The 26,978-nt window shown below is 34.9% G+C and overlaps 2 protein-coding genes and 1 long non-coding RNA gene across 3 annotated transcripts in view; 2 read left to right on the top strand and 1 right to left on the bottom strand.

The window, feature by feature from the left end:
- Nucleotides 1-26,978, top strand: part of LOC149554514 (ras-related protein RIC1-like) — a 65,240-nt gene that overhangs the window by 18,753 nt on the left and 19,509 nt on the right. The window contains exons 2-3 of the mRNA XM_089828561.1: nt 13,349-13,421; nt 13,748-13,795. Of these exons, the coding sequence (XP_089684687.1) occupies nt 13,349-13,421; nt 13,748-13,795 (121 nt within the window). The remainder of the gene's footprint in view (nt 1-13,348; nt 13,422-13,747; nt 13,796-26,978) is intronic.
- On the top strand, nt 13,830-26,667 carry LOC149554515 (uncharacterized). Its single transcript, XR_016364380.1, has 3 exons — nt 13,830-14,246; nt 26,366-26,427; nt 26,594-26,667. It is a non-coding gene; the product is annotated as an uncharacterized LOC149554515 (long non-coding RNA).
- Nucleotides 22,515-23,223, bottom strand: LOC149554516 (uncharacterized). The gene is made up of 2 exons (XM_089833537.1): nt 22,852-23,223; nt 22,515-22,754 (listed from the first exon to the last, which is right to left on the bottom strand). Exons 1-2 carry the CDS (start codon nt 23,077-23,079, stop codon nt 22,515-22,517), a joined length of 468 nt encoding a protein of 155 aa, XP_089689663.1. The 5' UTR covers nt 23,080-23,223.

Raw genomic sequence — 26,978 nt, 5'->3', positions numbered from 1 at the left:
AGAGGAAGACCTCTAAGAGAAATCATGCTTAGTTCCTTGTCATCAACTTGATTTTTCATAGTTGCCAGTTGATCTTTTAACTCACTAATCCTTAAGAAATATGAGGTTATAGATTCTCCATTTTTCATCTTTATATATAGTAGATCTTGTTTTAAAGTTAATAATCTACTTGTATTGTTGATTTCAAATTTATTTTGAATGGAGGAGAACATTTCAAATGGAGTTTGAAGATTAGCTATGGATGGAAGAATATGATCTTTTATTGAATCTATAATGATCTTTATTGCTTTATTATTATGCCTTTTCCAAGTTACCTTTTCTGATTCATTTTCAGGCATGGGTAAATTTGATTCAATATATTTCTCTAATTCCATTTCTCTTAATACTATTAATAATCTGATTTTCCAGGATGAGAAATTTGATGCTCCATCTAGCCTATCTTCTATCCTTACATGATTCACTATTTTAATAATATGATTTTAAAACCTCTTTCTTTTAACTTTTGAAATTTTAGATTGAATAGATACTTTGTAATAGTTTTCCTATCAGTATAGCTCTGATACCATGTTAAATTTTTTTTGGATCTCTAATAGATAAAAACAATTACAAAATTAATAACTGTAGAGAATATCCTTACTTGAATAATGCTGAAAGTATTTCCTCCATTATGACTTTACCAACGATCACAGTTTGCCTTCCTTTGATTGTATACTGAAATGAATGGAGATGATATATATTTGATGTTATTATATTTGCAAAATGAAATGTTAAACAAATGTCTTTTATCTGATCACAGGTACTGGAATGTCGTGAATTGATTGCTTTTCCTTGCAATCAGAGGGCATATATATAAGAGGGCAAAGCACATGATTCCGAAGAGTCATGTTTCTATGTGGCCTTTGGGCCATGTTGAGGCATGCCTCTTCGGAGGCATGTTTCATAACAAAAACAACTTACGTAATTAGTTATAAGCCCGACAAACACAAGTCATGTAATGAGGCATGATAATATATATCTGCCAATAACAGTGAGGAGCTCGATCACAATATATAAAAGGCTGCTGATAACAAATGAAACCCGATCACAATATATTAAACGACTGCCGATAATCAACTTCATAATACTACACATACATAAGCATATATATATATATATATATATATATATATATATATATATATATATATATATATATATGTATATATCCTTACATACATGATATAATCAGTAGTAATTTGATTCATTCATAAGCTTAGATCAGTATATCAAATAATCCATGTTTTGCTTCTTCTAACGCTAAAACATTAACACATAGTTATCTTCTTCCCTAGTAACATTTGTATAGTTCACTTGTTGTTTAGAATTCTCAGGACAATTAGATCTATAGTGTCCAAATTTTTCACATCTAAAACACTTTATCATGGATAGATCTTTCTTGGGTTTTCCATTCTTTAATTTCCCTTTTTCTTTTTAAATGCTTCTTCTTGCCCTTATAGGAGTTTGTATTAAGAGCATGAAGTTCTTCATCTTCTGTTTTCAGTTTCCCTCATTTCTTTAATTTTCTAGATTCTTCTTGAAGACAATCCCCCTTAAGTCTGTTGAAGTTAGGAAGTTTATCTTTGGCACTTATTCCTTGTGCAAAAGTTTCCCACAAATCTGGTAATCCATTTATAGCCATTAGTGTTAGTTCCGTGTCATTAATAATGGTTCCTATACTTGATAGTTCATCTCTTATGTCGGCAACCATTAGGAAGTAAGAATTCATTGATTCTCCTTTCTTTATTTGTATGTGATTTAGTTGCCTTTTCAGTGTGAGAACTCTAGTTGCATTGTTGATGTCATATGCATTTAGTAATGCATTCATCATATCAAATGTTGTCTGATGTTTTGTTAGCATAGGTACATTATCATTCTTTACTCCATCTAATATGATCTAAATGGCCTTTCTATTTCCTTTACTACATATAGTTATATGAGGTTCAATACTAGGTTGTTTGGATGCTCTATCAACAAATTGTTTTACATCATTCTCTTCAAGAATCATCATGATTCTGAATTTGCAGGCATCAAAGTGTTCTTTCCCATCAAACCTGTCCTCGGGTCTAATTGTGTATGCCATTGAAGATAGGAGATAGATGCTAGATATATATAAAGTCTGATTACTGAATTTTGCAGAGCCTAGGTTCGACTACCAAAGCTCTGATACCATTTAAAGTTTTTGCTAATTCTGCACCTTTTAATTCAGACTTGTATTCTATCCTTGGTTGCTGAAAATGAACTTCTTAATAATCTGAAGTATGGAGGAGTTGTCAATTTTTATTCTGAATTGAAAGTTATTTATCTATGCAATAGGTTCGACTGGGTATTATTGCTTGAGGGAGCAAACTTGTTATTCTTGTGTGTCCTCAAACTACAATAACACCCTTCTTTAATACCCTTCTTTAATATCATGACCAAAGGGCATGTCCCTGAAAGGGACATGACCTCCCTAAGTCGGCTCAAACCCCTCTCGTAGAAATTGGTGACTAGCAATGATGGTTAACAATAATCAATAACTAACACAATGTGTAAAGTTAATTTTAATATTAAACTATCTTAGAAATCGCCGCCCATCACAAGAGGTGTTTGTTATATATTTAATGCCTTCAAATTATATTAAAGAGGAGGAAGATTAGGTGCAGTCTGCACTCTCAGACCAGTAGATTATCACTGTTATAAACTTAACATAAGAACTTGCAACCCAGACAATGTTTACGAAATTGAAAATAAAAATGCAAAGTAAATTACAGAATATTAAGTACTAAATTGTAGAATACAATAGGTAAAGAAACTTACCTATGAGAGGACCATGATTGCAAGAGGTTATGGATACTTTAGTGTTTGACCATAGAGGTACCACAGTGTGATAGCTTCCATGTTGTATTGGTCCGCTTTATTTGGGAAGAGTCTTTGAAAAGCTTTCTTGTGCCTATTAGCAACTTCATCTACATATGGTGCTACTTTATCCGGCATACCAAGTACTTCAATGCTATAGTACCTCAAAGATAGGGAATATGCAAAGAGGTGCAGTGGAGTGGTCATCTTTTCCCAACGACAATGCATGATTATTTTCCCCTTATTGCATAAAGTTTCACATTCTATAGGGTCATTCTCACATGTTTGTTTTGCAAGTTTTACCTTTTCTACCATTGTGTCCATTCCATCGTAGACATCCCACATATAAGGTTGATCTGTATCAACAAATTAGAGTATAGTCATGATAAGCTTGGTGAAATCCAATACATGTTGCACAAGTGCTCACTTCCAAGACCAATGTCTTGACTTTTTGGGCCCTCTTTGAATGTGAAGCCTTCCTTACAAGCCATTGGTTGGACATAACCATTTGGCTCAATGTCTCTTGCACCTTGAGAAGTCACCTCATAACAATATTATGAGATGCAAATCGGGTCTCAACAACCTAAGCAGGTTAATAACGATATGTCAATAAATATTAAGCAAATTTATAGCCAATACATGTTGCACAAGAGCTCACTTCCAAGACCAATGTCTTGACTTTTTGGGCCCTCTTTGAATATGAAGCCTTCCTTACAACCCATTGGTTGGAAGTAACCATTTGGCTCAATGTCTCTTGCACCTTGAGAAGTCACCTCATAACAATATTATGAGATGCAAATCGGGTCTCAACAAGCTAAGCAAGTTAATAACGATATGTCAATAAATATTAAGCAAATTTATATCCAATTTGATAATTGAACATGACATAAAATTTATTCAAATTAAATAAATAAGTAACATTTAGTAATTACAATTTACCTTTACAAATCGAATTTTTGGAGAATAATTTGAATATTGATTATGACATTTTGTGGTTTGTTAGAAACCTCTGAATCTTCTCCCCCTCTTGGTATATTTGTTTCACCTAATCTATTTGATTGCCTATTTGTTACATCACCAAGTTGAGGGTGTGTACTGTGCATGGTGCTTAAAAAATGCTGTCATTTCAGCCCTCAACCAAAGCACTTGCACCCCTCACAACTTTTTGCATTGTCTGTGATTACTTGGACCATATTCTCACTATCTACCATCTCTATGGGCTAATGAATTTTTCATCTTTCACTTCCCCTTTATAACCAATTGCCCTAAAATCATTGCCTCTTTGGGGGACATTGCAATAACATTAATTAGTGGACAAATTTTGGCGTCTCTTCATCCATCAGATACAATAGAAGACCCAAAGTTTTCCAAGTATCTCTAATCGGTTGAAGTGATCTTTTTATAGAAGTCCTTTTTTTCCCTTTTGGTGGACATTGCAATAACATTAATTAGTGGACAGATTTTGGTATCTCTCCATCCATCAGATACAATAGAAACACTAGAAGTTTTCCAATAATCTCTAATCGGTTGAAGAGATCATTCTATAGAAGTCCTTTTTTGCAATATGGTGGTACACACTTTTTCATATTTACCTTGTGTAACCAGTGAGTGCTTTATTGTTGACCGCCACCATCTCCTTCCAATATGGTGATCTCACTAAGTTGAAAGTGAGACCATTGGCATAGAGACAACATCTAATGGCTTGATCAATAAGCTCTTTTCCCTTTTGTTGGCTCCTGATTTAACAGAGATTTCAACATCAGGTAGCCAAGACAAGGTTGCATCTAAGGGTAGCTATCTCCTATGATGGACACAATTTGTCTAGAACCCGGGCCAACTATAAGGCTGAACTCCTTCACTTTAGGCTCTGCAAAACCTAGGCGGGTAGACCTCAGATTTGTTCATATGGTACTAGTTGCCAAAACATACATTTGAATCTGGACAAAGCAGATAAAATCCCCAAATCTCTATGCTTATGCAAACGACAAAGGTATGAAATAGCTAGTAACATGACCTATGAGATTAACAAGCTAAGTGCAGGTTATCCTTTTCAACTCTACAACATGAAAGGGAAATGGATATTGATTAATTGATTGATATCAGCAAGACCCAAATATGAGACAACAATATGCTTGCAGATCCTAAGAATGATCAATGGCCTATCCATTGGGTATTCCACAAATTACAACATAAATCAGGTATTGGTGATCTATCCATCTACTTTGTAAATCGGACATCTATGTTCAATCTGAACCTCATACTCATCAAATATCCTTCTCATGAAATTCACAACCCTGTCAAGATGTATCAAGTATTTACATGATTCATTGAACCAAATGCAAAACACATCAAAACATACAACCCAAAACGAATTGCAACTGGATTAAACTTTGATCACAAACCCCAAAAGGTTACAAACATTAGAGATAGGAGACAAGAATCAGAATGAAACTAAGTAATTTGCTGCTCTTTTGTATTCATTCCTTTGAAACAAGTATATTCAAGATCTATGTAAAGACTCATGATTCATGAAACACTCAACAAACCAAAATTATATACTAAAACTCCATTAATGTTGTTCATGTTAAGTTTGTAGTTCAGTCAGATTGATATGATCATGAGATTCATTATTGATAATAAATCATCTTTAGATAAATATTCTCATATATATATTATTATATATGTAATATATTTATATATATTACATATATTATATCATATATAATAATAACATATATATTATAGTTATTTATATTATTCATATACTAACTAATGATGATTAACTATAGAGACATGTCTCTTCCTCTCATATTGATATGAAATCCAAATCTGCATTTGGACACATCAATTACAATGACCATGATAGTACATTTCCAAAAAACGATCCATGTTAGTTAACATAGTATCAGAGCACTAGGCTGCAAATGTAGAAAAGTAGAAAGAGGAAATATAGACTATATATTATCAAAGATTGATGAATATAAAAGCATCAAACAAATAATCATGCCATCTATAAAGACAACAAAGATCAAATCGAAGGAACCTACATCAGAGCACTAGGCTGCAAATGTAGAAAAGTAGAAAGAGGAAATATAGACTATATATTATCAAAGATTGATGAATATAAAAGCATCAAACAAATAATCATGCCATCTATAAAGACAACAAAGATCAAATCGAAGGAACCTACATGTAGACATTGATGATAGATATTTGACTATCAAAAGAAACTAAGGAACAAGATAGAGAACCTAAATACAACATCACTAAACCAAAGAAATAGATGCATCGAGACATGTCTGCCATGTCAGCAATGATACCACAGATCTGCAGGTGTATGGAAGGAAACAAACCATAGATATGGAAGAGTTTGATACACATCTCAGAATGTATTCGATCTTGTCTTAAACGCTCATTGTTACATTAGATATATCGAGTGTGAAAGATGTGCTAAGAGGAAAGGAAAGTAATACGATAGGAGGTACATCTTCATGCACCGCGATCAATAGATTGGTCAAGTAAATAAGAAAAGTGATATGAAGAAGATCAGATGGATGAAGTAAAGAATTGATTCACCAGCTAATTATAGTAATAAGGAATAAAAGAGAATATATTGTGTGTGGATTCCATGTAAAGGCATGTAATCTCTATTATGCCCTAGGGTAAATAATATTTTGGTGCTATCAAGCAAGGTCATGGCAATTTTGAAATTAATAAGATATACGTTTAATGTGAAAGACATCACCACTCAAAATTATAAGATATATATCTTAAAATTGATCTCATTTCAATGGGAGACGGGAAGAATACATATCATATCATGCACGATATGAAAACAAAAAAACTGCAGACTTCGTAGGGAAGGAATAAGATGAAGAGATGAGATCATGGATCAATGAAGAAGAAGAATAGGAGATGAACAGTTGCCTTAAATATTACCTAATGACTCACAAAGAACATTGTATAGGAGATGGGGCCGAGCTTAAGTAATCACAGAATTCCTACTGTGATATCAACAATTTATTCATTTGTTAGACACAGTCAGCAATTTTATTACAAGTTAAATATTTTTTCTAAATACAGATATGAAAGAATTGCAATAGCGTAGTATTAGAAGGAATACAAGATTCATCAACATTCTACATAGCATCGGAGGACATTAGAAGAGTCCAGATGGAGGAATAGTTCTCACTTGGATTATAGACCAGAGTGCACTCAAGCATAATTGCATCTTTAATAAATAAACTAAAGAAGCTACAGGTCAGCAGTTGAGTCAGCAAACCAAGAAACCGACCATTCATATTGCCTTATTTCATTCGAATGGGGGATATAATGGATAAGCATAGTTTAATCACAGAGAATTATAGAAGAGTCAAAAGAATTATCACCATGATACAGTAAATGCGATCTGCAAAACATTAAAGACATCTATCACAGGAAGACAAATGAGAAAAATAGAGGAAGCAATATTGTAAATCAACTTCAGTAAATTTGACAACAATTACATCAAGCGCTGTTGTATTGGGAAGATGATGATAAGATTACAGTGACTGCAAGAAAAATCCAATAGCACAAAAATCTCTATATATGAGTCATGAGGAGTCAAGTGGGTGTTTGATCAAGTATAAATTAAAAATTATCAAAATTGTCAAAGATGTAGAAGTCGGGTTAGCGATAGAATTCAAGCCAAGCCTTCAAATGCCCACTAAGGAAGATATATAATGTCAGAGAAAATAATGTTGGGATTTAAGGCATGATGGATAAGTAATTAAAGCGATTTGAGTGAGCAAGTATCCATCAGCAATGTGTTCAATATAAAGGAGAATTTATATAAAATCAATAATTAGTAAGTAGATGAGGGAATTCAAAGTTTTCCAAAATATTGCAGATGAAGTCAAATAACTCATTAGTGTTGAATTTCTCTCATTTTGTTCAATATGGGACTATAAGAAATGTATTCCATAAAGAATAGGAATGGGATACAATATACAAAGATTCCATATAATATAATAATAAAATTGACAAGGGATAAATGTGTATAGATACATTTGGATTTTGTGATGGAGAAAATAAGAAAAACTTGAGGCTTTTTATAGAAATCTCAATAGAGAGGAGAGTCTAAGATCAATGCTGACAAGACAATCATATAGGTTGGTCAATACAATCTGGAAACTAGAAATAAATGAAATGTTCAAAACTTAAAGGGTACAAATTTATTATGAAGTGTCGATCTTTGAAAGAAGACTTATAAATGCAATATCTAAAATGAGTTGGAAAGTAATGCATGATGATGAGAAGCCCTGTATAGTGAGAGAAATGTTAGAGGAAGAGTCAGATGAGAATCTTTTTGTATAGAAAGTTGGTGGTGGAACTCCAAGGTTGTACCTACTATAAGGTCAAATATGGGTGGCAAATTATGTACCCTTGACATAAAGATTGGTATTATGAAGTGTCAAGAGAACAAAGAATAATTATTAGATGACAAGGATATGTATTATGAAATAGAACAAAGCAAGAACACACAAAGCATTTCAAGACGACGAAATAGGAGTATAATTGTGGATATTCATCTAGAAGTGGAAGTGGTACTCTTTTCAAAGCTGTTGAACTATACTACTTGATGGTTCAAATTAATAATGATGAAGCATGTGGGAATTCTACATTGAGGGGGGGGGTGGTGAATGATTACCTTAACCAATGTTTCATTCCCCATTGGAGGCATTTTTTGATTTAATGCATATGATTCTTCATTGGAGAAATTATTATCAAGGATGTTGATGTACAAATAAGTATTTATTATTCTTAAGTATTACATTTATCTATTCATTATAGTCTCTCTTATATTTCTATATGTACTATATGAACTTTTCCCTTGATCTTTTCCTTTGTATCTAAAGATGATCTTGTAGGAAAAGAAGAATGGTACATTAGGCATATTGTACAAACTAAATTTTATGAAGTAGCTCCAAAGAAGTTATGATGATCAAGTTGGATAAAGTGAGGTTCTTAAAGAAAATATCCGTGATGATTTAGATTATGAGTATCCTTCTATATTAAGATGGAGTCTGACACTTCTTTAAAGGCGACATCAGAGCTCAAAAGATTAATAATCAGAGGGAGTCTAAAAATACATGTGTGTGATTGCATGATTTTGATGGGCCTACTCTTGAGTGCATCATGAGGAAGTATTGATTTATCACGAGAAAATTATAAGATTGATATAAGATTCAGAGTGAGTTTGACAGGAATCCTTGGGTGAAGAGAGTTTCTGATGAAGTAACTAGAGGACCTGGTTTCCTAGGATCATTGTTCAGAAGGAGAAATTTTGAGATGCAATCCTTTGTGGATGATATCTTCCCTATGAGTAGAATTTCTAAGTGAAATTCTTTGTAATGTGCTCTCCTCTATGAGAGAGAAGTTTGAGGTGAAAACCCTTGTTCCACTTTCTAGTAGTAGCTATGGTGGTTCATGGTGGATATCATGTAAGTTACTACATGATGCTATTATGATATGTAATGAAAGGTGACGATCTTTCATTTACATATATAAACAGAAGGTAATCATTGTAAGATGACGATCTTATAAATGATAGACTTGTTATCATGATAGACTTTATTAAATTGTTGTCCCAAAGTGCTGGAAGTCATGGTAACGAACAAACAAAAGGTAACCATTGTAAGGTGGCGATCTTATAAATGGTAGATCTGTTATCATGGTTCTTCGGGTTGAATTTTGTTGGACACCATGAAAGTTATGATTCTTCGGGCCGGATCTTGTCGGACACTAACTTAAATCTATTACGCCATTCTAGAAATATCATTTTGAGATGATGTCTCTTCATATACTCAAGAGCATAATGAGTTCTATATCAATCCTCCCTAACTAAGAGGGAGTGTTAAGTTTGTAGCTTAGTCAGATTGATACGATCATGAGATTCATTATTGATGATAAATCATCTTTAGATAAATATTCTCATATATATTTTATTATATATATTACATATATTATATCATATATAATAATAATATATATTATACATATAGTTATTTATATTATTGATATACTAACTAATGATGATTAACTATAGAGACATGTCTCTTCCCCTCATATTGATATGAGATCCAAATTTGCATTTGGACACATCAATCACAATGGCCATGATAGTATATTTGCAGAAAACGGTCCATGCTACTTAACAATTCATACAAGGGAGAAATGTTGAGAATGGTGGTATCACAACTATGGAAACTTGTCCAAAAGTGTGGAACCAACCTTGTACAATGAGAGAAGAAAGAAAGATATAGATAAGGAAGGAATCTCGGATCTGATCTGGAATCGACATTTGTCCACTTGAATCCCCTCCATTGTTGTTGCAAAGCCTCTTTCTTCTCTCTAGAACTGAAAACTGGATCAAATCCCATGATTGTGCCCAACAAACTCACAAATATCTTTTAAGAATGATGAGAAAAACCCCTTTCTGATAAACTATCAAATCTGGTATCAAAATGCTACCAAAATCCACATTGAATTACTTTGGAGGCAAAATAATATAATTGCTAAGATCCTACCCAAATTTGGTGGATACCCATCTAATCGTTTGGCCACAAACTGAATCTCGATAGCTCATACCAGGATACAATTGCATATGGAGCACCTCAGAGAAAAACCAGTATAACTTTTACCCATTGATACTAGTACAAACACTAATGGCAGATTTGGAAAATAGATTTCGAGAGCTTTCTGTCTTTATATAATAGTCCTACATTGGCCTCCAGGATATGCCCTAGGCATCCATTTGAAACTCTAGGTCTAGAGTTGATTTATAGAGCCTTTAAATTGCAAATATTTCACCTTATGCTAAAGTTGGAACTTTATTATATAAATCATGTTGATTTAAAACAAACCTGTACATGAAATGAATAAAAATTGCTTTTTAGAACTCTTCAATTTTCCCTCTATTTTTGATCTGGGTCAAACCTTGTTGACCGAGCTTGACACGTGGCAACACGCCATTGGTCCATTCTGCATAGTCCACTTGACATGTTATCATCTTCTAGATACCTCTACCACCTAGGCGCCATGTGTTGCCACCTGATTGGCTTGCAGACTGCCACCTCACCTCTGATACATTGCCACGTGGCAACATCCTATTGGTCATCACCATGTCGCATTTCTTATCCGGTGAGCAACTTCCCATCACGATTAAGCAACAACTGTCGATTCTGCCACATGGCGCAATCGGGTGTGTTTGTTTGAAATCCGCCACGTCTCATCTTGCCACTTGCCTTCTTTCTCACCCGATTCATGTATGGCATGTGTCTTCTTCCTGTGACATTTGAGAAAGCAAGACTACTCTAACCGAAATTGGCCTGAAATACGACTAGGGCCATTCAATCTTTGATGATCAAACGGTGTGTAACACTGTAAAGGATGCCGATGCCGCAATATATGTTATGTCAAGTATGCCACATGCCCTCTTTCTGGGGAATATGTGAATACAAGTCGATTGTTGCCGAAATGGGCCCGAAATTCATTTGGAGTCGTTGATCTAAGTTGAATGAACGGTGGTCGGCTTGATGCCTTGTCTCGTAGTTTTCTCAAACCACCCCGATCCTACGCTTAACCAATAGGCGCAACTTCACGACTTCCTCTTTGACTACGCGGTTAACTCCTCTGAACTCACGACTACCTCAGGCTGCATGCCAAGTGTCACCTCCTGATTTGGTCACTGGGATCACTATGTCATCTCCTGCATCATCGGCCACCGTAGTCAAAATCAAAATTTACTTGTCCGCTGAGCTGGCCAACTGGGTCCTACGCGAACACGACTTCCATTATCTATAAATTTTCGCTTAATACACTTGGATTAGAATTGCTCATGTATAAAAACATGTGGAAAACCTCAAGCACCATGCGTGTGGGGTAAAATGCTTGGAGCCATCCTCATTTTATATGCAAGCGACCCCTATGCAATCGGTCTTTTTCACACTCCACGATGATGGCTTCCGATTTACTTCACTTTCTTGGCAAATATGATTCATATGTATTCATCTTCAATTGGATAGCAACCAATTTTTCATTGCAGAATCCTCCATTATTCCTTATTCACATTCGGCAGGAGTCTGTGTGAGCAACACACAAAATTGCATGGCTGCGAACAGACATAAAACAATCCATCTGGTTGCTCTAAAGTTCTAAACCTTAAACAACTTGGACACGTTATCATGAACATGCTAGACTTGCTATCATAGGATCCTTTCGACTAGACTACTCTAGTGGGAGATTGATTTAGACACACTCCATTTATTAAAGGTTTTAAATATAGTACTCAAAAGTCACTTGCAATTTCGAGTCCCAACACCTCCATTTTAAATGTTGTGTCCAATAGACCTCTTTTGTGGGTGGTAATTTCTACTATTTCCTCTTCCACTAGATGTTTGGAAGATACAATTGGTTGAATGGGTAATTGCATTTTTTTCCTTTCTGGATGGACCAACATAAAAAGTTTGTTTTCATCTTTTACCCAATCTATCAACCTCTTTTGGTTCTTTTACAAATCTTGCTATTTGTGTAGTAGTCATCCCCTTATCTTTTCGTCTGCACATCTCCATCCCTTTACCAGAAGGGCCCATAAATTAAAGTACTAACTTGAGAATACAAGGGAGCGTAGCATCTCATGTGGCCCATAAATTAAAGTACTAACTTGAGAATACAAGGGAGCGTAGCATCTCATGTGGATGCTTGCTGATGCACAACCTTGTGCATTGCCAAACATCCACAATGAGATGCTACACTCCCTGTGGGCTTCATCAGCTCCTGAATTTGTATCCTCAGGAATATGCTTCTGCGTCCTGCACTCAGACCAGCGAATCTGGTAACTAAGATCCCAGTATTTGGAATCTTCCTTAAGCTCTTGAACAAACCAAGGGTTGTTGTCCTTGGATGCCCTAGATTGAACAAGCCAGTCAAATTTGAAAATTGGCTGCAAAAAGGTAACTTGAATGAGCAAAATTAATAGCTAAGCGTTAATTGTGTTTTTATCTCAAAAATTGGGCATTCGCTTTTAAAAATACTTCTTATTTTGAGCTCCTTTTTATGAGAAGATTCTAAATATTTTATTGTTTGTGATGAAATACACGTTCTACTTTTAATTTTGGAAAACACATTATATTAATGTTATTAGTGAGTTTCCCTTGTTAATTTTAAATTAAATTATTGGGCTCAAGTCAATATTATATCTTTTTATTCTAGTTTAAAAAAGAGGACTAGACAGGGTTTCTTTAATGAATGATGGGAGTTACTAGGTTTTAACCATATGCCAATGTGATTTATTTTTTGATCAACCCAAAGATTGTAAACTTTGAGGATAATGAGTTTTATGATGTATCTGTGAAATTATATAACTTTTATTAGTAAGATGCATGTTTATATAATTGTGTTTATGGTTTAAGCTGATGGAAGAATTTTTATGCAGTGACTATTTGTTCAAGCTTCTGCTGATTGGTGACTCGGGGGTTGGGAAATCATGCCTTCTCCTTAGATTTGCGGTATTTTATTTCATAAATTGCAAGTTATAGCTCTTAAATTTTGTATATGTTTTGATTTTCACGTGGTCTTAAATAAATCACACTGTTCAAGCAATAATATCATTCAATGCAAATATGAGGACATCTTTTTCAGCAGAAGTGTAAAACATTGAAACATTAGTCCTATACTCGAGGTATGTTTGAGATGTGATCTTATTTTAATATCACGATTATTCTTGCTTTACGATTAATTTGGTTGTTTGGAATGAGTAACTGCTATTTTAATGGTTGACTTGATGTACTGAAATTTATTACAGTGTAATAACAACCAGCTTTTGCACATGCAGGATGATTCTTACTTGGAGAGCTACATCAGTACAATTGGAGTGGACTTTGTAGGTTTTTCTATGCTCTTGGTTATGTAATTATTTGAGAGTTAAGCTATTAAATGTTCAATCATTCTTGAAAGTCCAACTGGATGTTTTTGCTAATTATTTTCTGAAAGCTTTTGTGTGTGGCTCAATTCCTCTATGTTTTGTATAAAGTATACAAAAGTTTAGGAAGGTTGACTCATATTGATAGATATTCAACAAAGGAAAGAAGCCTGCACAAATTTCAAAGCTCTTAAAAATATATGCTTTAAAATGGTAAAAATCTTTATCCCATGAAATATTTTCTTTGAAGAGAAATAATACTGACAAATGTATGCAGGAGAAACAATGGTAAAAAGATCTCAAATGCAATAGAAAGACAATTACAACAAACTGACAACATAGCACAGTTGTTTGCTTTGGCGTAACACTTCTAGGGAAAAAGTAAAACCCAGGGAAGCAGCATTCATTTAATGTATTAACTCAACCATTTAAAATACAATGTAATATTTGATGGTTGTGGTTGAGTCTAATTCATGTGAGTATTTATAAGCACATTAAATATGAAACCACTAAATAAATTACTAAAAATGGGCATAAACTATTAGAATATTTTTTAATTAGCTCGTTCTTCTAGAACTGTAGGTAATGGCCATTTAAGCTTTCTTATTTAGTTTGCTTATTCAGTTATTTATTTAGATCTTGTCTTTATTAAGGCAACGTTGCTTTTTTGTTCACACCATTATTAGCATTCGTAAACTAAAGAGTCCATTGTTTATACATCTATTATTCCGTTTTTAACAATTTCAGTCTGTCCAAAAACCTGAGCTAGGTTTTTGCTGCTAATTCATGGGTCAGATCTGTTATTTGTGTGCCTGTTTATGAAAAGATCAGGTTTGAAACTTTTTTCTTTTTCATCATGCGACAATAGAAAAAAGGAAAAATGTCATTGCTGATAGTTTTTTGAAAATCATGGATTTTCTTCCGCTGAAAATTGGGCATCTTAAAATGCATTTCCCTGCATTTATTGGGATCCGTGCTGCAACTTTTTGCAACTTGGGTGCAGAAAACACAGACACCAGTTGCGATTCTCTGCCTTTTATTTAAAGTCGCAATTTTCGTTTAAAAAAAACTCATGACAGTAGGTATTTTTTCATGCAATGAAAGAAACACGGTACAAGAATTTCTGGTAATTTTTGGCCGCAATGTTGACATCCTATTTCTGCATTTTCCAGTTTTTGCTACTCAAGACTTTGTCTGTTCTCTGCCCCGCAATTTTCAGCCATGAACTGGTGATTTTTGTGCGCGATTTTAAATCCCCCATTATTTTCTAGATTTGAGGTCGAAATTAGGGTTTTCTGGTTTGCTTAATCGCTTGCGAATCTATCTAGGGTTTTTCTGGATTCCAGACAAAAATAAAAGATATTTTTTTCTGACAACTTTTTAGCAGGATAATTCAATCTGATTTTTTCCAGCACATTCAATGTTTCTCAATTTCCCTGTCTTTACAAGGTTGACCAACAACGTCTGTTTCAGTGATGACATCTATGATCAAACATTATCTTGGAAGGGAATCAATGATTTAATGGCCCCAACTATAACACCTGGAAGCAATGCATGATAATGACACTTCAATGTCATTGTCATGATAAAATCGTTTTGGGTACGAAAGCATGTCCTACTCAAGTTCAAATAGATCAGGATAAATGAGATGAACGTAAGCGGAACCTATCATGTTTCTCAAACATTAAGTTACAAATGATTAGCCACCTCAGGTGCCTTTCGGTAAAACAACTAAAGAAATCTGTGACATCTTGAAGGATCTTTAGGAGATGTCTAACAAGAGTTGTGGTTTTTTCTGTCATAATGAAGGAGAAGACATCTCTCCAGGCACATCTGCTGAAAATCAAGGATCTACATAACTGGTTAGAGGCTATTGGCCGCAAGACAGAGAGAAAATATGGTAGTGATCCTGTTGAAAAGCCTACCCTGATCCTACGAGCACTTCATAAAGATGCTCAATATCACTTCTATTAGTGTTGCCTTCACGGTCTTTGATGTCTACAACAAGCTTTTGTCCGTAGGATAGATGGAAGCAACAATTTGGAAGTCAAGCCAATTCCTCCTGTTTTGAATAGGTGGCCTTTACAACTAAAGCCTCAGACAAGAATAAGGGTAAACACCATTCCACCCCACAGAAAGGGTCAAGTAAACCTCCAACTTCTTCTAAAAAAAGAGTGTATAATGTAATTATTGTCACTTGAAGATGGATTGTTGGAAGTAGTTGGCAACTGCAGTCTTCAAGGGTCTCAATAGAAAGCCCAAGCTGCTATACATTTTGATCAGAAGGATCCTACCTCCTATGCATTCGTGGACACATGGCCATCTGATCATGACATATCCTCAACCTTGCACATTGACTTTGGCACCTGTTGGCATTTTACACATTGTCAGGATTGTTTCATAGAGTTCTTGTCTTTCTTTGATTCAATTGTTTTTGGATGAGGAGAGGAGTATCCAGTTGTTGGTAAAGGAAATGTATAGATTTCACTGTGGGAGGGATTTGACATTTCTCAATGTTTACTGTGTTCTATGCATGAAGCTAAATCTACTGTCAGTCCGTTAGATTATGCTTAATTCTTCTTAGTTGGATGTTGTTTTCAGTGCACACAAGTTTACTATTGTTGACAGGGGAGTCTTACTTTATAGTTGCAGTTGGCTGAGAGGATCATGGTCAATATAGACTCATTGATACACATGATTATTCCAAGCAAGCCATGGTAGCTAGAAGTACTTCCATCAACAATCTTTGGCATAAATAATATGGGCATCTGAATATCCACTCTCTCTCAGTTGGGAAGAGATAGTCTAGTTGTTGGTTTACTTGCGATTCATACACAAAATCATGGAGTTTGCAGAGCATGTCAGGTTGAGAAGCAGCATCAAACTTCGTTTTCAGCTGGCGATGCTTGGAGGGCATCCAAACATTTGTAGTCAATCCATGTAGATGTTTGTGGGCCCATGAATACTCCATTAGTTACGCTTTGCAAGTATTTTCTATTGCCTGTTGATTTAACTAGAAAGAGGTGAATGTATTTTCTTCAGCATAAATCAGAAGTGTTCAACATGTTTCAGAAGTTCAAAGCCTTAGTGGAAAAAGAGTCTAGTTGTCAGATTATCACTCTGTTAGGTCTAACAATGGGGGAGAATTTTGATCATACGAGTTCTCCAACTTTAATTCATCACATAGATTAAGCATCAACTTACTACACCTAACCCCCCCCCCCCAAACAGAACGTTGTTGTTGAGCGCATGAATTGTACAGGTACTGAGATGGCTCGCTCGATATTGGAGCATCACAATGCTCCATAGAAGTTTTGTGAAGGGATAGTATTTACAGTTTATCTTCTAAATCAGTCTCCCATACAGGCCATTAAGAAGATGGCTCCAGCGGAAGCTTGATCTGGATGTAAGCCCAAAGTAAACCATGTGAAGGTTTTTGGCTCTACAATGTATTTTTGGATTCTAGATGCCAAGTGCACCAAAATGGATTCCAAGACTCGGAGATTGATGCTCACAGGATACAATGATGCACGTAAGGCTTATTAGCTGATTGATATTGGCACAAAGCGTCTCATATTTAGTCGAGATGTGGTGTTTGATGAAAACCAAGGTCCATATTTACGCTAAAAAGATGAATGTTCATCTTTCATTTGGTTATCTTGATGGGAGGGATTCAGTTGACATTGTGCCACCAGCCCCTCCGTAGGATGTTCAGGTTCCACATCAATGATTCAAGGTCCTCTTGTTCCTACTATAGCAAATTTTAGTTCTACTCTTTGACCTACGTGGGCCAAGACCATTGGTGATCTTCATAATAAGAAGTTAGTTGAGGGTAGATCTTCTTAGAATAAGAGCAAACTGCATAACACAAACAATTTTGCTCTTATGGCCAATATTTACAATATTTGTTATAATAGTTTAAATATTTTTAGTACTTTATGATACTTAGCTTGTTCTTCTAGTACCATAGTTAATGGTCATTTAGGCTTTCTTATTTAGTTTGTGTATTCAGTTTTTTATTTAGATGCTGTCATTATTGAGGTAACTTTGCTGTGTTTGTAAACTTTATTTAAGAGTTCATTGTTAATATAATTCTTATTCCATTTTTAACAATTTCATAAGCTGTGGGCTGAAGAACCACACTATTCAAGAACTAGTGTTGAATAAATAATGATCCTAGATAGAAGTTGATGCATGCATGTTAGTAGTTTATCAGGTGATAACAGCACTATAGGGCTTATTCATGCAATATAAGTTTTCAACAGTACTATAGGGCATATTCATGCAATATGAATTTTCAACATGTGTACGTGGTCGAATTTGACAACAATAGTTGCAGGATTGGGGAGCAAGGTTGGTTAGCTAGTGCAATATAATTTTTTTCAATTCTTTGTAGACAATGATTTAAAATTATTTTCATGCAGCATGCTTTTGTCAATGAAAAAGATCTTCGGTGCATAAGGTTCAAAATGAAATGATTGATTATGTTTAAGTTTGTGCCACGATGTTCATAAAACTGATGTATTGATGAAGTGATGCTGTTCAGTCAGTGCTGCATATATGCTCTAAATGATGTGAAAGATTTGTGGCCTTCTAAGAATCTAAAGTGCTGTAGTATGTCTTATACTCTGTGTTTAATGTTCAGTTTAGCTATTGAAGCATTTATTTCTTTCTGTTGATGTTTTGTAGCTTAAGTTGGATAAATCCTACGAGACTAAACTATTATATATATATATAATACTATTAGGAGAAATTAATATAATAATGTTCGTATTCTATGAGGCTAAACTATTATATATATATAAAATACTATTAGGAGAGATTAATATAATAATGTTCGTATTCTATGTTATAGCAGACTGGTGTCTTCTTTATACAATGTCAGACTTAAATATTCTTGCTGTGATAATATCTATTCTTATCTGAAATCAGTATGCCATGTTATTGATATGATTTGCAGAAAGAGATATGAATCTTGTGTATATATACATTGAAACATGATCAAGTAGGGGCATGCCCCTATGTGGTCATGCCTCAATGTATAATATACTAATTGTATTTGTTCATAACTAATTGCTAACATATACTGATCACAACTGATGGAATCCCTTTAATATAATAACTATTGGTTAAGGTAACTCCCAATTATCAATCGATGGAAGTAATGCACTGCCATTCTTCTTTATATGATCAGTGATGAATATACACCCGATACTAACCAATGTTAATAGTATATTGTCGAGAATCAGTGAAGAAGAGTGTGATTACACCCGATATGCTCGGGATTACATGAGGCAATGGAAGTTATGTGATTTGATTTGAAGATCGTCTAACACAAACAGAATGTGCTTAAGTTTCGTTATTTCAGAATGATAGTTTGTATAATATGTATACTGTCAATGCTTATGAAACAACGGGTGTTTGAACACACTGAACGCTAACATTCTTAACACTCCCTCTTTAGCAAAGTGTGTTTGGAACTTCTTTATACAATTTCATAAGACTCAAATATGTTTGATAGAATGTGGTGTCTGGCAAACTCCGGCCTAATAACCATGGCAAGGATTTTCATGGTGTCTGGCAAAATCCAGCTTAATAACCATGATGGATATCAATGTGTCCGGCAGAATCTGGCCTATAACAATGACACCAATAATTTTCATGATGTCCGGCAAGATCCGGCCTATAATCATGATGGATATCAATGTGTCCGACATACATGACACCAATAATTTTCATGATGTCCGGCAAGATCCGGCCTACAATCATGACGGGTATCAATGTGTCCAGCAAAATCCGGCCTATAACAATGACACCAATAATCTTCAATACTTTTGGTGTTAAAGGTTGGTCATCTATTGATAAGATCGTCACCTTATAATAGAGACCTTTAAGAAAATATGAAAGATCGTCACCTTCATTTAACAAGTTTGCAAACAATAATTTAATATAATAATATTCATTAATAAATTTACAAAAAATGTAATTACATATTTGTCATACCAAGTTTAGATCTAAAATATTCTATTTTCGCTCTTGCAAGAGGTTTAGTGAAAATGTCAGCATTTTGATCATTTGTGTTAACATAGATTAACTTGTTCACATTCCTGTCAACCTTGTCTCTGATATAGTGGTAAGGAGTCTCAATGTGCTTTGACCGATTGTGGAACGCTGGATTTGCTGAAAGTTTGATGCAACTCTGATTGTCACAATGGACCACAGTGGAATCTAACGTTTTTTCCAAATAATCCAAATGGTAGCTTCCTTAACCAAACTGCTTCATGTGCTCCCATGGAGGCTGCCATATATTCTGCTTCAGTAGAACTCAAGGCAATTGTAGGTTGTTTTCTATTGAACCATGATATCATCGTTGATCCGAGATTGAAGCAACATCCAGTGGTACTCTTTCGATTTATGGAACAACTAGTCCAATCAGAATCAGTATAGCCTTAAAGTTTGATTTCAACATTTCTGTACTTTAGTCCAAGACTAGTAATGCCACGTAGATATCTCAAAACATGTTTAGCCACCATCAGGTGTATTTTCTTAGGTTCACACGGAAAGTGACTTAGAACATTTGTGGAATAACAGATATTAGGTCTAGTGTTTACCAAAAATATGAGAGATCCAATAATTTGTTTGTAGAGGGTAGGATCAATAGATTTTGAATGTGCTGCTTCCTCTTTTAGCTTGTATAGATTAGTTTCTATTGGAATTGCAAGTGGCTTGCTGTCCATGATCCCAAATTTGTTCAAAATATCTTGTGTGTATTTTCCTTGATTTAAGAATATGTAATCTTCCTTTTGACATACCTCTAGGCCCAAAAAATAATGTAGCAAACCTAGGTCTTTCATGTCAAATTCAGCAGCAAGATCTTGTTTGCATTTAGCAATAAGATGATCTTCACTTGTTATTAAGAGATCATCAACATACATAACCAATATGATCATATCTCCATTAGAAATTTTAAAATAGAGATTAGGATTAGCTTCATTTTTAAAGTATCCTAATTTGCTGAGATAGCTGTCAATTCTTTCATACCAAGCTCGAAGAGCTTGCTTCAGGCCATACAATGCTTTCTTTAGTTTACATACATAAAGATTTTCATCTTTTATAACAAAACCTTCAGGCTTTTCAATATAAACTTCTTCATTTATGACTCCATTTAAGAATGCAATTTTCACATCCATTTGATGCACCTTTCATCCTTTCACCGCTGCTAATGCAAGAATTATCCTAATTGAAGTGAAACGAGCAACCGGGGCAAAGGTTTCTTCATAATCAATACTTGCCTTCTGTGAAAAACCTTGACCAACAAACCTTGCTTAATGTTGCTCAATGCTCCCATCTATTGCATATTTGATTTTATAGAGCCATTTAGAAAAGACAATAGATTTGACTTTAGGTTTAGGTATAATGTCCCAGACATCATTTTGTAGTATTGATTGATATTCTTCAACCATAGCATCTTTCCATGCTTGACAAGTTAGACCTTCTTCAACAGATGTAGGGTCAGAGTTAGCGAGCTTAGTTACTAGTGCAGTATAACATGATTTGTTTTTGGTTTTCTTGACTTCCTTAATAATTTCATTTGGTTCAATATCATTTTCTTCAATCATTTTTCTTGCCCACAATGGTCTCTTTTTGATATTTGAGATGTTTCTATTTTTTGCATCTTGTACTGAACTCATTTCTTCTGATATATTCTCCCTCTGAATTTTAGGTTGCGGACTTTCATCTAAGCTTGTTGAAGGCTCATCATTTGTGCTTATAGATAGTTTTAAGGCAGTGTTTTCCTTGAATATGACATCTCTGCTTACTTATACTGATCTTTGTCCAATAACAAACTCTGTATCCTTTTGAGTTTTCACTATACCCAACAAATATTCTTTTCTTTCCTAATGGTTCTAACTCAATTCTTCTTTCTTTAGGTATATGTATATACACAGGGCCATAGTTGGAAAACTCGCCAAATGCAAAAACTCGCCAAGCCCCCCAAAAGTTTAATTGGGAAAAACTTGGCGATTTAAAAAAAAAACTCGAGAAAAACTCGGGAACCTAAAAAACCGCTGAAATTTAATTAAAAATACATTTATTTTGCAAAATTTAATGAGAAGATGCATCTAATAAGTTAATTAAAGACAATACAAAAGAAAGAAACAAAGTTTAGATATATATATAAATGCATAATGCGTGCAAAATTGCATTCTCATGCAGAATGCTCATGGTAGGAAGCAAAATAGTAAATTACTAAATAGTTTCAATCTGTCAAACTAGAAGTAAATACTAAAAGTTAAATACATCAATACAATGTCAATCACATCTTCCTCTTTCCACTTGCACTAGCAGGAAAGCGAGGGGGTCTAGTCCTAGAAGAAGTGCCCCGCATTGGGATAGGGCGTGAGCTGCGTGACTGTGAACTCTGTGGCTGTGCTCCCTCGCTCGACATCCCTACTGACTGGCTCGGCGTCCTAGAAGAGGATGCATCTCCTCTTAATGGTAATGCCTGATCCTCGCCCGAATCATCATCATCCTCGTCCTCATCCTCAATGTCATCCATTAGGATCTGAGTAGGAATCATCAGCCCTAAAACAAATAGAAAATGATATCAAGTCTTACTACACAATCTTAAAAATTAAAGTAAAATAAAGACTTATTAAAATCCCAACTTCAAGGACAATCAATTATCATAGTACCTGAATTTGGGATTGAGGAAGTAGCCTGTTGCATGAATAGGTTGGTGGAGCATATTGTTCCACCTCCTATCAATTATTTCCCAAATGGGGTCAAATCTGAGACTGTCCCCGTGATAGTAGCTTCTAACAGCCTCTTTCGCTCTATCCATGGCCTCATAAAGACCTCCCATTGGGGATTGCTGCCCATCACATGTGCGCAAGACTAGAACCAGGGGCAGAGACATCTACATTTGAAATTTGAAAAATACAAATTAGTTAATAACATAGTAAGTTATGAATTGATAATGAAACTTGAATAAACTAAAAATATAATGAAGTTACCTCCACAATCTCCTTAGCCTTTGCAAAAAAGCTATCATCAAAGACTATTCGTGCCACAGCTTCTCCTTCGGGCTTCTTTGAGTAAGGTGAAGCAACCCAATCAGCACACACAAACATTTGCTTCAAAGCCAATATGTGGTCAAGAATACTTTGCAACGTCAAGAAGACCGTTGCAAACCTTGTCATAGCAGGTCTCATCAAATCTTTGCCTTTAGTGGCTTTTCTCATCAAACTGAGAACCCATGGGTGATTATAGATATATTTTGTGACTCGCCTAGCATCTTCCACAACTGGACTCACCCAATCAAGTTTTCCTATGTCCTCCAAAAGAAGATCAAGGACATGTGTTGCACAAGGTGACCAAAAAAGTGTGGGATGCCTCTCTTGGAGGATTCTACCTAAAAGATTAGCAAAAAATCAATAATCAGTAACAAACTTTCCATATTTAGTATTTACAAATTACATCAAATCTAAATTGGATAATACCATAGCATTACATTCATGATTCATATTGATTCAAATATAAAAAATTAAATCTACCTGCTGCCACATATGCTGCTGCATTATCTGTGATTATTTGCACCACATTCTCTATTCCCACCTCCATGACAACATTCTCCAACATTAAAGCCAATGTGGCTGCATTTTTCACTTTGTTGGAGGCATCGACAGATTTCCAAAACACCACATCATCTTTGCAAGCAATCAAGAAGTTAATAATGGTTCTACTTCTTCCATCTGTCCACCCATCAGATAAAATGGTGCAGCCATACTTCTTCCACTCTTTCTTTTGGTCTTCTATCAACAATCTTGCCCTACCAACTGCTTTGTCAGGCAACCTACAAAATTTAAGTGTAATATTAAATAAAGTGTAAGTGTTAGTAAAAAATTAGGAAATAAGTTATAACAATTAAGATTTAAAATATAACAATGAACTAAATTGAATCTCAATTATTTACAATTACTAAATAGTAAAATACTAACCTTCCACTCATATCCTTGCGATTAGGCGACTTGTACCCTTTGCCTGATATTGTCATTGCATTCACCATATTGACCCAATAGGGACTATCAACGGCATTCATTGAGATATTGTTGAAAAACCAAAAATCAGCTGCTGCAATATCAGTTTGCTCATGCACCTCCTTAAACCATGCAGTGCCCTCTAATGATGGCTGTGCTCTAGGTGTGTTCCTGGGCACAAAATAACCACCTATCCCTGATGGGGATCTGGATGGTGATGATGAAGAAGTAGGAGATGTAGAAGAAGTGGAACCGGTAAAAGAGAAATTTTGTTTGCGGATCCGTGGGCCACGAAGAGATCCTGGTATGTTCTCAAGTGCTTCTTCTTCCTCTTGCATATCAAAAGGAGCTCCTTCAGATTCAGCTATGGCTGCCCTCATAGCTATTTTTGCCCTCTCCCTATTCAATTTTTTCTCTTCAGCAGCTGCAAGTAGGGCATGGATGAATCTTTTTTCTTCATCAGTTACCTTGAGACAAGGATTTGAGTCATGTTTCTTTATGCCTGCAATGTGGTATTTGAGGCGGTTTATGCCTCCAGAAATAATTCTCTCACAGGGAATGCATATTACCTTCCCAATATCATTTGGACTTGGGGCTTCATAGGCATACCGCCATGCCTTATCTCTTGCATTTTTAGGCCGAGTGCCTATATATCCAGATGGGCATGGTGTTTGTGGCCACTCTTCTTATGGGTTTGTCATTTTTTTAATGGTTGACCGCTGCCCTACACATAAATATATAGAGAAATGAATAAACAAAGTTAGAACTTAGAAGCTAGGGTTTCAAATGATTCAAACTTCAAACTTGAACCATATCCTTAGCAAACAACAAACTTCAACCATATCCTTAGAAGCTAGGGTTTCAAATGATTCAAAATGATTTTAAATGATTTGAAAACATTTACAAAAAACAACAAAAACAAAAGAACATTTGTTATAAAACTATAAAAAGTTTTCAAACTATGATAAGATGAACATACCTGGAAAGAAATTTGTCTTCTAAAATCGGTTAGAATCCTCTACAATCCACTCAAATCTGCTTTGAATCGCTTGCAATCAGCCAAGAATGCCTCCAAACCTTCTTCTCTTCACTCCTCAAGGTTCTAAACAATGCAAATACAAGAAAGAATGAGAAAAAACACACTCATTGCTGCTTAAATCCGTCACAGGCCGCGTTCACTAGTAAATCGCGAGTTTTTCATAAAAACTCGCTGAGTTTTTGCTGACTACTCGCCGATTACTCGGCGAGTTTTTACCAGATTGCCGAGTTTTTAAATCAGCGAGTTAACTGGTTAAGAACTCGCCGAGCTAGGAAACTCGGCGAGTTTTAAAAACTCGGGGCAACCAAAGATCCTGAGATGACTTAAGTTTATTTCCTGTAAAGACTTCTTTAGGTGTTATATTTTCTTGAATGGAGTGTGGACATCTGTTTTGTATGTATACAACAGTATCAATGGCTTCTGCTTAGAATGAAAAGTGTAGGTTTTGATTATGAAGCATAGCTTTTGTTGCCTCAACAATAGTTCTATGTTTTCTTTTTGCTATCCCATTTTGTTGAGGATTATAAGGTACTGTATACTCCCTCTTAATCCCAATAGATGTACAAAAAGCTCCACCATTGTCAGATCGTAGAGTTTTAATTTTCTTTGACACTTGATTTTCCACCAATTCTTTGAATTTTGACAACACTTCATTTGATTTTTTAACTTTTAGAAAGAAAATCCGAGTCTTCCTAGAGTAATCATTGATGAAGCTTATGAAATAGGAGTGACCTCTTAGAGAGAGAGTTGGCATGGGCCCACATAGATCAAAGTGAATTAGTTCTAGGATTGATTTAGACTTGTGTTCATTAGGAGGGAAAGGTTTTTAATGTTCTTTCCTAGAGCACAACCTTTACATATATGTTTAGAATTTAGGTTTGGAATTTCAAAATTGATCTTTCCCATCTTTTGTAGTGAATTGAAACCAATATGCCCAAGTCGTCAATGCCAAATTTAATTAGTTTGTTAGTTCATGATTAAGAGCTTGGTTTTGAATGTTACATAGTTTATATAAAGTCCCATCTCTAGTCCCTATGGTGATAGCATTTTTTAGACTTGAGTTTTTAGGTCAGTACAAGACTTTTTCTTCATTGAATGTGACTTGAAATCCTTCATCCATTAATCCAGAGATTGAAATTAGATTTCTTTTTATTCCAGGTATAAATAGAACATCTTTGAACCTTAATGTAACTCCAGTCCTTAATTGAATAGAGCAGGTTCGAATACCTTTGACTAGATGAGTGGAGTTGTCTCCAATGGTAACTCCTTCAGATCTGTAATTTTCAAGTGTTTCAAATTTGTCTCTGAATCCTGTTATATGTCAGAAAGCACCACTATCTATCATCCACACCCTTTCATTAGAGTTCATCTCACTTGATAAAGTAGAGTAGAACACTAGATTTTCATCTTTCTTACTTTCGGCTAATGAGGCTAAGATTCTTTCCCTTTCAGGACATTTACTGAAGACATGTCTGAATTTTTCACACTCATAGCATTTAACTTTGGAGAGATTGGTACTGTTGAACTTATTATTCTTTTTCTTATAGTCATGTTTCTTTCTTTTAAATTTCCTCTTTTTCCTTTGATGATTTGGAGCTGAGAAAAGAGCTTGATTTTCTCCCTCTTGATTTGATATAATACCTCTGGAAATTAATCTTGACTCTTCTGATGTACAATCAGTTTTTGGTTGATCAAATGAAGGAATTGAAGGTCTATTGACAACTTGAATGAATGCTTCCCATGATAGTGGTAATTCTCTAAGTGCTAATATAGAGAGTTCTTGATCTTCTACTTTGTTTCCAATGGAATTTAGGTGATTCTTAATTTCAGAGATCCTTCCAAAATAAGATGAGATTGTTTCTCCCTTATTCATTTTAGTATTCATCAGTTGATTCTTTAGAGTAATCAATCTGCTTGAGTTGTTGATTTCAAATGCATCTTTTATTGTTGTGAATACTTCAAAGGCTTTCTTCAGATTTGAAATGGAAGGAAGTATGTGATCCTTTACGGAGTCTACTATGGTTTTCTTGGCTTTATTGTTTTGCCTTTTCCAATTGGTTTTTTC

This window comes from Cupressus sempervirens, chromosome 5, assembly GCF_028749045.1.
Source record: "Cupressus sempervirens isolate cs-2001-9-10 chromosome 5, ASM2874904v1, whole genome shotgun sequence".
In the NCBI taxonomy this organism is placed as follows: domain Eukaryota; kingdom Viridiplantae; phylum Streptophyta; class Pinopsida; order Cupressales; family Cupressaceae; genus Cupressus; species Cupressus sempervirens.
Note: the sequence above shows the minus strand (reverse complement) of the source record. Positions and strands in the feature narration are given on the sequence as shown.

What these genes read in the sequence shown, in the direction of transcription:
- LOC149554516 (XM_089833537.1), bottom strand. Translation starts at nt 23,079, where the DNA reads ATGAGAAAAGCCACTAAAGGCAAAGATTTGATGAGACCTGCTATGACA. An exon ending in AGGCTAAGGAGATTGTGGAG is followed by an intron (nt 22,755 to 22,851) that starts GTAACTTCATTA and finishes TTTCAAATGTAG; the next exon opens with ATGTCTCTGCCCCTGGTTCT.